This window comes from Anopheles moucheti, chromosome 3 (genome assembly GCF_943734755.1).
Source record: "Anopheles moucheti chromosome 3, idAnoMoucSN_F20_07, whole genome shotgun sequence".
NCBI classification, from domain to species: domain Eukaryota; kingdom Metazoa; phylum Arthropoda; class Insecta; order Diptera; family Culicidae; genus Anopheles; species Anopheles moucheti.
In genome coordinates this window covers 5,292,987-5,307,122 of record NC_069141.1, presented here as the reverse complement: position 1 = coordinate 5,307,122, position 14,136 = coordinate 5,292,987, and the positions used below count along the sequence as shown (strand labels likewise).

Below are 14,136 nucleotides of genomic sequence, written 5' to 3'. Positions count from 1 at the left end.
TACCTTGCCATAGAAATATTTATTCCATTCCGCATGTAGCCATAGATTGTTTTTACAGTTTGTTTGAATAATGCTAATTTCACTATCTAGCTACCCTTCGTCTACACTACAATGCTCTTAGGCTTATTTACTGCATGTAGTTCCTTTACCTCTCAACGGATACCTCTGTTTTACGCACTAATGATAATAACTATACTTGAAATTGTAATATGTAATTTTGCTTCATTTATATTATGCTCCAGAAACTAGTAAAATTTGTTTGTTTTTAATGTTTTTTTCAGAATAAAAAATGCTTCTTTTCTAACCTCTTTCCCAATTTTACTGGAAATTGTTTACATGTTTCCTCAATTGCATGGACCGTTCATTGAAGTAGCATCAGCACCAGCAACATTCACCCTGTGCATAAATACATGCATAAGGCAACAGAGAGAAACATTCGATCCATCGTTCTACTAACTTACCATCCGTTCCCCGCAGAGAGACTACCGGTTAGATTAAGGTATGACTTCTGATTTCACGTATCATTTGCTTTAAAGTTTAGCCTTAAGTCTAGGAAATTCGCTTCTGCTCCGATCTGCTCATTGAGGAGCCCCTAGGAGAACTATTTAAAGGAAATTTGTGGTCCACCCACTACTGCAGATGGAAATGGCCGTGGCAGGATGAAGTTTTGATGAAACGGTACCGGCGGTATATAAATAGCATGACAATTAATAAATACGTACTTGCTAGCGCCTAACACAACAGTCTCTTAAGTGTAAAGTAAAACCGGTATGCATGGCTACGGAAAACAAAACGGAACGCTTCCAATAACTCTTATCCGATCCTTCGTCACGCTTATCACATACCTGGCTGTTCTACAGAACGATCTCTGTTTCGTTACCGTTGTCGTCAACGATACAGGGCACCGATGTGGACATTGATAAAATAATGCCTTATGCTTATCTACAGTACATCCCGGTATGACGTACCATTCACCGTCGCACGATCCTATGCAAACCATTGCCATAAACACCACACAGATGAACGGCAAATGGAACAATGTGTGGTGTGGGAATAAATAATTTGCACAAGGCTTTCAGAATGTTTTAACTTAAACAATTGGAACCAATCACACAAGACTGTACATACACCTTGCAAGGGCCAAACGGATAAAGAGCGCTATTTTTTCAGATTTACATTCTATCCCTCCCCTTACAACTCGTTGTTTGAGGTGAATGAGCTTTGCCGTTTTAGAGGAAATCTACAATTTGATGGCACGTCTGCACGTTGGAGCAGAAATACTACCACATACACCAGCCAGCAGTTGGTGCTCCTTACCAAATTTGAGGAGCGTCACTGTGTTAAGAGGGAATGTTAAACTGGCACCAAGATTTTATGCATGGCTTGCATTGCCGCTGATTTGGGTAAATCGTGCTCAGACGCTAGTCAGCGTGGGCGCATGTACACCGCCAGTCACTTCTCGTTCACTTGGTTCCAGTTGCTGTACCTTCTTCGGGATGACTTCTTCCGCAGTGGCATTGTTTTCGTCTTCATCATACTTCAAACTCTCCACATCGTTCTTTGGATTATGCTTGACGCTGTCCGACTGGTCGTCTGTGGCGTTTGTCGACGCTGGAGAATCGATATCGAGCAGAGAATTTGCCACAGAGCCTAATTCCAGCCCACCAGATATTGGTTCCTTCGCCTTACCTTCGTCCTCTTCTTCTTCCGAACGATTTTCGGCCATTGATGTCTTTGCCGATGTAGTGGTAGGTGTTGAGGGTGCTGACCCACTACCCTCACCAGCATCTACGTACTCTTCCGAGCCCATCTTGAGCACTTGGAAATCACTGGGTGCACTACCGGCTCCACTGGCCTCCTGATCCAGTTCTTCCTCCGAGGAGCTATTGCTACTGCCGCCCGTACCATTCTTCCGTTCCCACTCGGGAATCAGAAGCGGTTCGCCAGGTGATCTCAACTGAGGCTGCGGATCTTCCTTCAACCAAGCGGGAGAGTTTGACGTTTCTTCCTGACTTGATGGAACACCTTCCACATTGGAAGACTCCGAGCTGCTCAATGGAGCTGAAGTTGTGGAGGTCATATTGTGCTTCAAATCTAGCACTCCTGAGAGAATTTTTTCTTGCTTCGCTGGAGCATCTTTGGGAGATGCAGCATGATGTTCCATTTCCATGTCCATGGCCGGTTGGTCCAGTTGGGGTAGACTGAAATCCTCCGGGATAGGCTGAAATCCCGGGTGAATGAGTTCATGCTCGTTATCTTCAATGTAGGTTTCGTGCTGAGGAGCCAACTCGTCCGCTACGGGAGCAGGATGGCGCGGAATATAACCAGCAGTTGACGTTTCTTCCGAACCGGTTCCAAGCGTTGGTCCATGATCCTCAGAAGATGCGCTTGGTCCTTCGGTGTAAAAATGAGTATCGTAGATCATCTCATCGCCTGACGCTTCGGAGCTTAGGGAAACTGGAAGGTCAGACATTGTTGTACTGCCCTCCTCCATGCTGCTATAGGACGTACTGGATCCAATGACGGCAGCACTCGCAGTCGTGTGTTCTTCTTCCAGCTGAATCTTTGCTGGTTCTTGGGAGTCTCCCATGTGAAGAAACTCTTCTCTGCTCACCGACAATGGTTCTCCCTGCTGTGTATCGTTTCGTTCCGCCGAAACAGCGGCATCCTCCGGTCCTTCGGTGTACAGTTGCGTTTCAAAAATCTCCTCAGACGAGCCACCTCCAGCGTGTTCCGTGGATCCAGAATGGTAGACCGTTTCATAAGCCGCGCTAGAATCCGCCTGGGTTGATAGCGTTTCCTGTTCTAAATCGGCCGAATGGTGCAGCTTTAGTTTCTTTGATGATTCTCGTCCACCCTCGACTGCTGCAGGAAGACTGCGCTCAGTGTACATCTCCTGGTCGTACACACTATCGTCTTCCCCTCGCTGTAAGCCCTCCACCTCCTCTACTTGTATCACGGTGATGGGTTTCGGCTGGTTATGATCTACAATCACAAGTTTATCGCCAATCTGTACTACGGCCGGTAGGGCGTTATCCTGCTTCGATGGCTTCATGTTACCCTCGGACACGACTTCTTCGTCACGTGGTAGGGGTCCACTGGTTGAGGGTGCCAATGAGGGTGCTTGAGTGGGGGTGCTGATAGCGAATGAACTTGAAGACCAGGTAGACGAGTCGGCAAATTCCTTCACATCCATCCATTCGTCCGATTCGGATAAGGTCGATGACACCGAACCAACGGTTGATGCTTCGTTCGATTCTAGTCGATTTTCCGCTGAAGTAGTTTTCAGCGATTCTTCGCTTACACTGGAATCCTTCATCTCTTCTTCTAGATCCGATCGCATCCCATCGCCATCAGTGTGGCGGACAATTTTCGTCCCATTTTCGCCATCGTCGTCCGGTACATTGACGTCTAAGTGTTCGAGATTCACGAGCTCCTCACTTTGCGTTGAAGATGGCTGGGCGGTTGTTTCACGGCTAGCTATCAATTGCTGTTGCTGCTGCTGCTGTTCTTCCGCGCTGGGACGATTGTCGGTCAGACGAATTTCTTCCGCTTTAGTGATTTCTTTGATCTTGATACCGAGTGGGTTATCGTTGGCCATCGATGGCGTAACGGCTGGTGGAAGCGTCGTCGTCGTTGTCGATGTTTGTTGCTTTTGAAGTCCTGCCAGGTCTTCCGCCTCGGCCGCATAGTTTCCCTTCACCTCGTTCGTTTCTTCATCGTGCCGCTCGGCATCGACTGCATCCTTTGTATTCTTGCTCGACTCGGTAATTTTGAAATTTTCTGTAAAAAGCAAAGGGTTTAATCTCAGACTGATTCCGATGTTCAGCGATGTGTTGGAAGTGCAGCAGACCGTACTAGCTGGAGGGTCCAGTTTTAGGGATAATTTTTATCACCTCCCGCAACTTACCTAGCGGAGGACAATTATCGTACTCGGGACAGCACCGACCAGGGATGTACTTCGGGTCACAGTCGTTGCGTTTGTAGCAGCTCACCTCACTGCAGGTTATTTCGCCGCCTGGAAAGTAGAATGAATCGCGGTTATTCAGTGATGTGTGTAAACATAACAAGGGCCCTTGGCTAAAATACTGTGATGAAACGAATATCTCGCGCTACATGACGGAAAGGGTTGAAATTGTTTAAAAAAAAATCACTTCACTACTTATTAAAACCAATATTCATCTTACCCTGGCAATAACAGGCACGGCACGGGGTATTCGGGTCGAAGACTTTCTCACCATTGGTATACGTTTTGCCGTCTCGTTGACACTCTGCAGATGCAAGGAAAAGTTTGTTTAATAACACACTCCAATTAATAACATAAATATAGTCCATCTTGATAAAATGGACAGCTATGCTCATGGTCGTGGGCTAAAGGGTAAAGGGCTCGGTACCATACCCAAATCCCGCTAACTTGTTAACGTGTCCCCTCCTTTTTCCTCCCATACGTACCACACTGATAATCCGGACAGCATTCACCGGTCTTCTGAATCGCACGGCAACCGTGCTTCTTCTCGCATGCTATCGCTGATCGCTCAATGTAGGAACCATCGTATAGGCACATGTCACTTGCTGTTGCTGTGGAAGTCCAGCGTGATTGTTGATCGGTCAATCGGCCACAGATGGCATGAACGAAGTGGAGAAAGCACAGGAGCGAAAAAGAAAGATAGAGATGGAAGGAATTTTAATGAAAGTTTTCACTTTTATTAAGCCAAATTCAGCGTGTCGATACGCTCCTCGCCGTCACTAGCGCCACGACTGAAACGAATCGGGCGGTAGCGCATACGACTGTGACTTACCGTTGTTGCTACTGCTGGTGGGAACTTCCGAGGAAGTACTTTCCGGCACCGCCGGCGATGCTGCTGAGTTTTCGACGTAAATCTCGCGAATCATGCGCCGTGATCGGATCACAGGCCCTGCAGAAAATGAATGAGATACAGAAGACTTAGTGTGACGATCGATGTTCGGTATTTAGAGGAAATGGGGTTGTTTAATAAAGTTTTTAATCCTTTATTTAATATTTTCCTGTAAACGTACATTTGAGTGGTCTTAGCCATATTCTAATGCAGTGGAGGATCAATCCCCTTGGAGGCCCAGGGCGGAATTTTTCAAAGGGGGCCCATAATTTTGCTACGGCATTATCGGTGTTAGGGAGATGTACTTCAAACATGATGTAACAACACCAGCAAAGTCTTGGAAAGAAAGCTCCCTTGCGTACATCTCAGCGTTCTGTTGCGTAGCCCTGTAAACGGGCATAGTAAGCTAGTCTCTATATATAAACGTTTTTATGCGCTAAGGATAACGATAACGCCACTACTTGGATCGCCATTAGCTGGTACGAAATTCCATACAAAACCAGCTGTTTTCAGATTGCCGATACCAGGAGAGCATCCACGGAAGAGGTAGCACCTAGTACAGCAATTTTGCTCGAAAACCGCCGAAAGGTATGCAATGTTTAAACACTAACTTTCCCGTTGGTCGAGAAAAATTTCTTCGAAAACTACCAGTTTCCGAATTTAAAGTACCAGGAGAGCATGCACGGAAGAGGTAGCACCTGGTACTGCGCCGTAAGGTATGCAATGTTTATACACTAACTTTGCAACCAACTTGCAACGCAATGCGCCGTAAGGTATGCAATGTTTATACACTAACCTTGCAACCAACTTGCAATGCAAGTTTGGTGCAAGCAAGAAACTTGCAGCAAGATGGCGCGCAAGATGGCGCCCAACTTCGTACTTGCATGCAACAAACTTGCATGCAAGCTTGCATGCAAACTTGCATGCAAGTTCTTGCAAGCAAATTCTTGCATGCAAACTTGCATGCAAGTTTGCATGCAAGTTTGCATGCAAGTTTGCATGCAAGTTTGCATGCAAGTTTGCATGCAAGAACTTGCATGCAAGTTTGCATGCAAGAACTTGCATACAAGAACTTGCATGCAAACTTGCATGCAAACTTGCATGCAAGTTTGCATGCAAGAATTTGCTTGCAAGAACTTGCATGCAAGTTTGCATGCAAGCTTGCATGCAAGTTTGTTGCATGCAAGTACGAAGTTGGGCGCCATCTTGCGCGCCATCTTGCTGCAAGTTTCTTGCATGCACCAAACTTGCATTGCAAGTTGGTTGCAAGGTTAGTGTATAAACATTGCATACCTTACGGCGCATTGCGTTGCAAGTTGGTTGCAAAGTTAGTGTATAAACATTGCATACCTTACGGCGCAGTACCAGGAGCTACCTCTTCCGTGCATGCTCTCCTGGTACTTTAAATTCGGAAACTGGTAGTTTTCGAAGAAAATTTTTCACGACCAACGGGAAAGTTAGTGTTTAAACATTGCATACCTTTCGGCGGTTTTCGACCAAAATTGCTGTTCTAGGTGCTACCTCTTCCGTGGATGCTCTCCTGGTATTATACATTCGGAAACAGGTAGTTTTCGAAGAAATTTTACTCGACCAACGGGAAAGTTAGTGTTTAAACATTGCATACCTTTCGGCGGTTTTCGACCAAAATTGCTGTACTAGGTGCTACCTCTTCCGTGGATGCTCTCCTGGTATTATACATTCGGAAACAGGTAGTTTTCGAAGAAATTTTTCTCGACCGACGGGAAAATTAGTGTCCTGGTCCTGGTGCAATTTCGTTTGTACTTTAAAGTCACAAAGTCGATATTCTTCTCTGCATTTAATTTATCACATAGAAAAAAATGTTTTATATAACCAAGAAAGATATTTTTGATCAATTTTCTACCTTGTAAATAAATTTTTTTTTGCTATAATTTAACTTTGTTTTAAAATTTTCAAAAATCGCACAATAGGCACAAATTTATTGGGGCCCCCAACACGGCGAGGCCCTAGGCGACCGCCTACTCCGCCTACCGTTTGATCCGCCGCTGTTCTAATGTATAATGCTTTCTAAGTAAATATGTACGACGCACAAAGATATTCAGTGCTTTCTACTCAAGTCACCTCGATGGGCACCTCGAGATTAGTCATGTTGATTAGTTTAAGATTATTTAGACAACAACCTCAATATAATAACTTATTAAATTAAATCGACATTCAAAGTAGATACACAGATCGTATTCATGTTTGTAGTACTTGAGATCAATTAAGATGCAGCCACGATGATTTAGAATTTGTTATTATCTAATTAGACGATCAACCTTTTTACTTGTTTTCGCTCTCATATCACAACGTGATCTAGTCACGAACACGCATCTCTCTCACCTTTTACACTGCATCTCCACTGCATTTTACAGTTCCCGTATCGGATGGAAGAAATGTTGTGCCTTTGCTGCTTATAAATAGCTATTGTGTTCATGCCCAACTCAAGCTGGCAAATTAATCGACAGCAGCACGCACAAGCGGGTGTTTAATTCACAATTCGTTTGGCAAGGTACTAATAGCAGCAGCCCGTTATTGTCTTCCTGCAGTGGCTCGATCTCCCGCCCGTGTTTGATCATGCGGGTTTCGAATGTTTATGGTGGGCAGCACACAAAAAAGACTAAAGCCGATCTTAATATCGCGACTTCCGCCAAGGAGCTTATATTAGAAAATTAGCGAATGACTCCCATCATCCCGTATGGAATGTGTGGCTCGAGTTGTTGGAAAGAGTAGTGCTCCAAGTGGATTCTAAGATCCGGTTAGCAAAACACATTGACAGCAGAGTTCTGCCGAGCGTTGATTGGTATTCGAGCATCTGCCGGGTGTAAGACCTATAATTTTTCCTAATCACAATTACCGTCGATCGTGGTCAGGGTAGTTGTGTCATTGGTCAGAAAAAAGGGCTTCTGAATGTCTACCAGACATAGCTGAGCGATGAGATCATCTTTCCTAGCGGGAAACGGTAGCACTTCGAAGATTGTAATATCTGCAGAGTCACTAAATGAGCGCCGAGACCAGACAAGTGTGCTGTACAGTTCATACATTAAAAGCATCTTTGCGGTCATATCCTAGAAACCATTTTCCTCGGGACATTAGAACATCAGCGGAGAATTGTTTCGTCCAATAGAATCGACTCATGTCGCAAGCGGAATCAAATATTTTTCAAATGCAAAAAAATCCCACAATTTCATGCCACAATTACCCGGGTGTAGTGGATGTAACGTACAGCGGCAAATCCGTTAATAGCGAGCGCACTGGCTAAAGAAGAAAAACATCCGCCGGGCGAGCAAATAGACAAACAAAACCCTTGGTTATACGCATTCGCGCATAAGCGTTATTCTTCTTTGTGCATTCGCGCGTCGAATGCATCCAATTTCGCGCACGAAGTTAGTAGAGAGTGGCCATGAAGAACGACGATGCTGCCAGGATGGCCGACACGGCAAACAATACGCCGTGTGAACGATGACAAATAGTATGGTTTGAGCACATGACACAAGACACACCGCACAAACAGAACAACGTTAAAAGCACCTCCGGGTCACATACGTTGCAGGGCCCAGCAACAGGGAAAAAGGGAGGTTCGTTTTGTTTGAGAGAAATTGATTTTCTTCAACACCTCCCCTGAGGTCGTTGGCGAGTGACTGAAAACTCATTAATCAGAGATCACCTATAACAATAAGTCCGCGCCCTGATGGGGGCCTTTGCAGACCATGCTTCTTCTGCAGGTTGGCAAGCATCTGTAGAAGCATGCTAAAGGTAAAACAGTCATCATTCATGTTCGCCAATCGTCAACCTTTTCTTCCTGCGGCTATTCCACAGAAAGGACGTGGTTTTATTTAAACTTTACATTGCAGTTTTCAGTTCCATGTATTTGAGGTGTAAATATCGCATTAGAAGCCATGAAAAACTTCAAACTAACCGACTTCAGAGCGAAAAGCTGAAATTTTCTTTACTGCCTTTAAAAATGCCTTAAGTGAACCAAGCATAAAACACCGACTGATTCGATAACACAATTTAGCACGTCAGTCATAATACTTTAGATTTTCAATTCTACGGCTACATGATGAAATCGGTCGATAAGTTGCATAATAATTAGTCCAGCTGCATACGACCCTGCTCGAAATGTACCGTTTATTCAACACCTGACATTGACCTCCAGATAATGGAACTGGTGGCATTTGGCTACCTTAAAAATCCTAGAATTTGAACCGCCACTTCGCAAAGGTTGCACTCCCGGAATTGCTGAACTTTCCATCCACCGTGACGATGGGTTTATTTGCAAGCAAAACGGAAACAAGACACCGCAAGACACAACCGACCTAGCGTCAACCGCTTGCGGTCAGCTCCCCAAAACCGAACGCGACATCCGGACGTCATCGTCCTCTGATGGGCGGTTAGAGATAGACGTAGAAATTTGCATAATTTGCATTCCTCTTTCTACGTTACCGGCGATAGGAAAGCTGGCTTCTTGGTTAACTGCCTATACACCAAGGTTACCAGGCCAGTGTCGGCCCTCCGGGATGTGTCTTCTTGGACTGGCGACGGTGTTGCACGAGGTGGCAATAAAAATGCAACAAGAAGCGGCACGGTAGCTCAGTGGTTTGTTGAGGAAGGTTCAGGTTTCAGCAGTGGTCAGCTGTTGTAGCGTTGTAGTTAGGGGTGTATGATTTTTGTGTGTGTAATTGCCAAGGTTCATTTCATTCATAGTTCTTTGCTGGTGGTCACTGATTGCAAGGCGCAATTGGAGAAACTCAGTTTTGATTTCCTTCTCAGAAGATGAGTCGCAAATCGCAACTCAATCGCATATCAGATTTCCTTTAAAATAAAAATCATGTACGTTCAGTACAGAGTACCATACAGAGTAGGAAAAATATATTATTATGAGTTCGATCTTTGGAAAATAGCAATAAGATAAAGGCTTCTATAAAATAGCAGTACCGCCGGACATAATAGCGTTGTCATCTAATCATTGAATCGATGAATCTGTGGGAATTATACTCAAATCCATTAAACCATGCGTGGGTATAAACATGAGCTAGGCACACGGTGAATAACAACTGGTATTTCCAGGCAGGATGTCGTGCTCAGTTGGTGATCAATTCGCATCCTTGGTTAACTCACTAGCAATGGATGGAATATCCGTAACCTGTCCAATATCTGAATGTCCATAACGTGTTTTAGGCGAGAGTCTACCAGCTCTTTCCGATATACATTTAGATTCGCATGCTCGTGAACCTCATTTTCCCAAGGGCATCTTACTTAACCGACCGCGGCACGTAAGTCCTTCAGGATTATGATGCCACCGAACATTCCCGGAACTATTCTGTCCTCGAGAATTTCCAAAAAAAAAACAACTCTCCAATTGCACTGTATCAACACCGTCTGCTAAAATGATTGAATTGAACTCTTCGTTCGTGGTGAATCGTGCTACTGTGCAACAGGAAGTCATTCCCGCTCGTGACCTTTACCGTACTGTCGGAGTGCCGTTGTACTGCGGCGGTGCTAACCGAACCTTGGGTGCGGTACTGCCACAACTCGTATAGGGTCGTGACAATGTTTCAAATTTTGTGACCCATCATCGCTATCGCCGTTCGGTCATTATCATCGGAGACGAGCTAGTAGTCGGCGCGTGGATGTGCCTTGCAAGCGTAATTAGCAAACACACATTAAGCCCTGCCCTATGCCATCGGGTCTATTACGAAGGTTATTCGTCCAGAAGTTGAGAAGCAACAGCAGAGCTGGTGTGGCTTGTCCGGTCTCTGCGTGAAAGACTTCTCGGTCTTTAGGGATGCCGGTACACTGGGGACTTTACAAAAAAAGCCACATAAATATGGTCGTTTTCTGTTTATAGCGCCATTTGTTTGTTTGGCACCGGTATTGTGACGCACGCGGTTGAAGGTCACAGCAGACGGAGCAGTTTGCACCATATGCTAACCAACAACTCATCGCTAAAAAAACAGAAAGAATCTGGTCTAGACTTTTGAAACTCTGGTTTCAGTAAGAACACTAAACTCTCCAGGAAATTGAGGAGATGCAAATAAATTCCACATCCTGGGTAAAACCGCCAAGACAGTGCAACGAGCCATTTCTTCAAAACACAAATATTAAAATGCTACTCTTGCTGGACTCTTGCTTCTTGTAGCTCCTTTACCTCCAAGGATGACGCATTCCTAATGGTCCCATCCGGTACGAGCGCGCGCGGTGTAGTTAATTGCATTCAAATTAAGCATAATTCATCCGCACGTAAGTTATGGCTGATGCAGATTGAAGGATATAAATTATTCTGCGTTGTGTGCGTTGAGCAAACCGCACACAGCACGGTGACGCAGAGGTGTATGCAGGAAATCAATAACGAATGTGATGGAACACAAATTAGCCTTTGATGGTCGTTGGAAGGATGTTAGGATGGGATTAATTTTGTCGAGTGTTGAGCTTCCAATATAATTTTATGTTTGCGATTTTTACACTAAAAAAAACTTTAAAAACTGTTTGTAAGTATTCAAGCCACAATTATAAGCACTTTCCAATATCTCGGCAATCTTTAAACAAATTCGCGTACACACAAAACACGCCCAATTAAGTTGTTTACTGCCTCCGACAGCGAAAAGACTCCTGGTCAGCACGTGCGGCGCGCAGGCAGCTTTTATCGGGTCCGTTTTGCATTAGCAACTTCACAAGCCGTATGTCTGATTAGAAGCGGCAACATCGAACCGTCATGAGAACTAGCCCCGCCGGGAAAGCTCTCGGCCGTACTCTCATTTCTAATTTCTATTCAAAATCGCACCCAGCGCGAAGGTGTCGGGGCGTTGCGTGACGCTGATGCAATTACTCACCTGTCTGTACGACGGTCGCTGTGAGAAGCAATAGACACATCGTTACACCGACCGATGTACATTGTGCCAGCGTCGTGGGACGCCGGACGTGCACCGCCGACGGTGGGCGGCTGGTGGTGGTCGGTCTATCTACCGGTCCCATCTTCACTGTCTCGAGAGCTCTGTGCGCTGTGCTTCCGTCGATGCGGCTGTCTCGTTGCTGGAAATGGATAGGAAACAGGATGGAAAGTCAAAGTTTAGATGTGGAACTACGATATACTAATGCTGTCAGCAGGCAAGCATGAATAGGCAAGCTGCCTAATCGAAGGCGCACAGCAGCAGTCACAGCCACGATCGCATTAATAGAATCGGTCGGAAATAGATCACGAAAAGTGAAAGACCCATTGGCTGCAATTAGGTGCGTGGTTGGTGGTTCTGTTGAAGTGTGGCATTAGCTTGAACGAAAAAAAAGGCATGGAAGGAAACAACCGCTATGCCGGGGTGAAGGTGTTGGTGAACTTGGACGGCCAAACCCTTCGAGTGTCGGTCGGGTGAGGCCTCTACACAAACCGTTGTGCTGCAAACAGCTGGTGAAAGCTTCGGGATACAGCTGATTTCAGGTAGGTAGGGGCTGGACAGCGGGAACAGTGGACACAAAAAAGGCACTCGAAGAAATCAAACTCTTGTTACAGTCGTGACGAGGGAGTTTAACGTACACCCATTCCACCAACTTCTGGCACGTTACTGTAGCTAGCCTTCATTGTCCCGACCTAGGAGTGGTCAGTACCGGTGTAGAAGGAACCAACAGAAAAAAAAACACAAGACTGTCCAATAAAGTCTTAGACCGAGACTAAATGACGCTACTTTACGACATGAAATGAACCTCCACAACTTGGCCGTCCCTCGGCTGTATCAAACGCCAGCAAGAACGCATGGCGCATACGCTCCAAAGGTCAAGAGAATTTATTGCCCGCCGTTCCGTGGTGGTAGTTTGGCAAGTTTTGCGTTTTCCACACATTGGCTGAGGGTCGCGTGGACGGTTCCTCCTTGCACCCGGTTCCCGTTCCCGTGGGACGCTCGTACGTGTCATCGTAGTCGCACAGGGGAACATGCACAGTTTTACGAGTTCGCTCATTGACCGGCTGCCTGAACCGGTGAAACGTGACAGTGGATGGTTTATTATGTCACAATGGGTAACTTGATCGAAATAGACGCATTAAAGTATGTGCTGTCCATTCGGATGGCTGATTAGGACGTGGTGGTACGGATGAATGAAAATAGTTCTCAATTTGTAGGGAATGTCGACAGATTCTGTGACATCTATCACATCGAGAAATATTGACATGAAAGGACAAAGCACAACGATTGAAAGTTCCATTTTTATGAGACTTTCGTTCATCTCAATTTACAAACTTTGCGGTCTCGCTTGAACCTACGATGTTCTGTTGAAGACATTCCAGTAAATCCAGCATGACTTCAGTATCAGCGGTGTGGTTTAGAAAGTGAATGTAGACCGATTTGTGGTTCAACGAGCTCGTAGCAACTATCGCCCCGGAGTGTCATCGGAAAACTTCCAACACCCAGGTCGCTTAGGAGCAACCTACTGACGGGAAAATTATCAACAAAACAGCAACATAAAAAGTGAAAATCTAGGTTATCTAGGTGTGAGGGTTATTCGACGCGTGGCGAAAAGGTACCGGTAGGGTTACGGAAACGATGGAACGCCGCATTTGGGGGCCCATGGGCCGCAGAAAAAAAAATCAACTGAAACCTAATCGCCGCACTATCAACAACAAAGTAAAGCCACGAAATGCCTATCGAACGATAGACAAACGGTATCGGAAGCGTGCGCAAGAAGTGAGAAAAAACACATATACACGAAAGAGGAATAAAACAAGTGCCATCATGGAAAAGCTCACCATGGTGAAGATACAAACACACCCAAAAACTGCATAACCCATGTCCGTTGGAGCTGGCCTCAACCCAATCGCTGGAGCAGGGTGGAACCGGGTGTACTGGCACCGGAAGGATGAAGCTTACTGAGCTACTGCGTTTCAAAGACAGCAGTCCCGCGGCACGTCAACCATTCGATCAGCGCGTATGAAATAGTTTCGTGACGTGGAGTAGCGCAAGGCTTCACTTTTCAGCGTGACCTGACGAACAAACCCCTTCCGGTGCACCCGGATTCCGCCCGGCACCGGGTGGTCGGAAATAAATCATGCTGATAGACATTTAGATATGTGTGCAGAAGAAGGAAAACTAAAGCGTGAAAAACATCATACATAACTGCGTGTCTTCACTAACACACCGGCACCTATTGTGTAAATGGCAGCAAAGTATAAACAAACAGAGAGCAAAAAGAAGTATAACACTGAAGAGACGAAATGAAAAACGCACACTGAAAACTGCAAGCAAAATATTGTTGCAAAGTGAGGCAAACACGAAAACAA

The 14,136-nt window shown here is 45.5% G+C and overlaps 1 protein-coding gene across 1 annotated transcript; it reads right to left on the bottom strand.

The window, feature by feature from the left end:
- On the bottom strand, nt 1–11,849 carry LOC128300311 (uncharacterized). The gene is made up of 6 exons (XM_053036330.1): nt 11,708–11,849; nt 4,800–4,916; nt 4,453–4,578; nt 4,188–4,271; nt 3,911–4,018; nt 1–3,783 (listed from the first exon to the last, which is right to left on the bottom strand). The coding sequence occupies exons 1-6, from the start codon at nt 11,847–11,849 to the stop codon at nt 1,415–1,417; spliced, it is 2,946 nt and encodes a 981-aa protein (XP_052892290.1). The 3' UTR covers nt 1–1,414.
- Between the last annotated feature and the right edge of the window lie 2,287 nt (nt 11,850–14,136).

What these genes read in the sequence shown, in the direction of transcription:
- LOC128300311 (XM_053036330.1), bottom strand. Translation starts at nt 11,849, where the DNA reads ATGGGACCGGTAGATAGACCGACCACCACCAGCCGCCCACCGTCGGCG. An exon ending in AGCGACCGTCGTACAGACAG is followed by an intron (nt 4,917 to 11,707) that starts GTGAGTAATTGC and finishes CATTTTCTGCAG; the next exon opens with GGCCTGTGATCCGATCACGG. An exon ending in CGATAATTGTCCTCCGCTAG is followed by an intron (nt 3,784 to 3,910) that starts GTAAGTTGCGGG and finishes TGCTTTTTACAG; the next exon opens with AAAATTTCAAAATTACCGAG.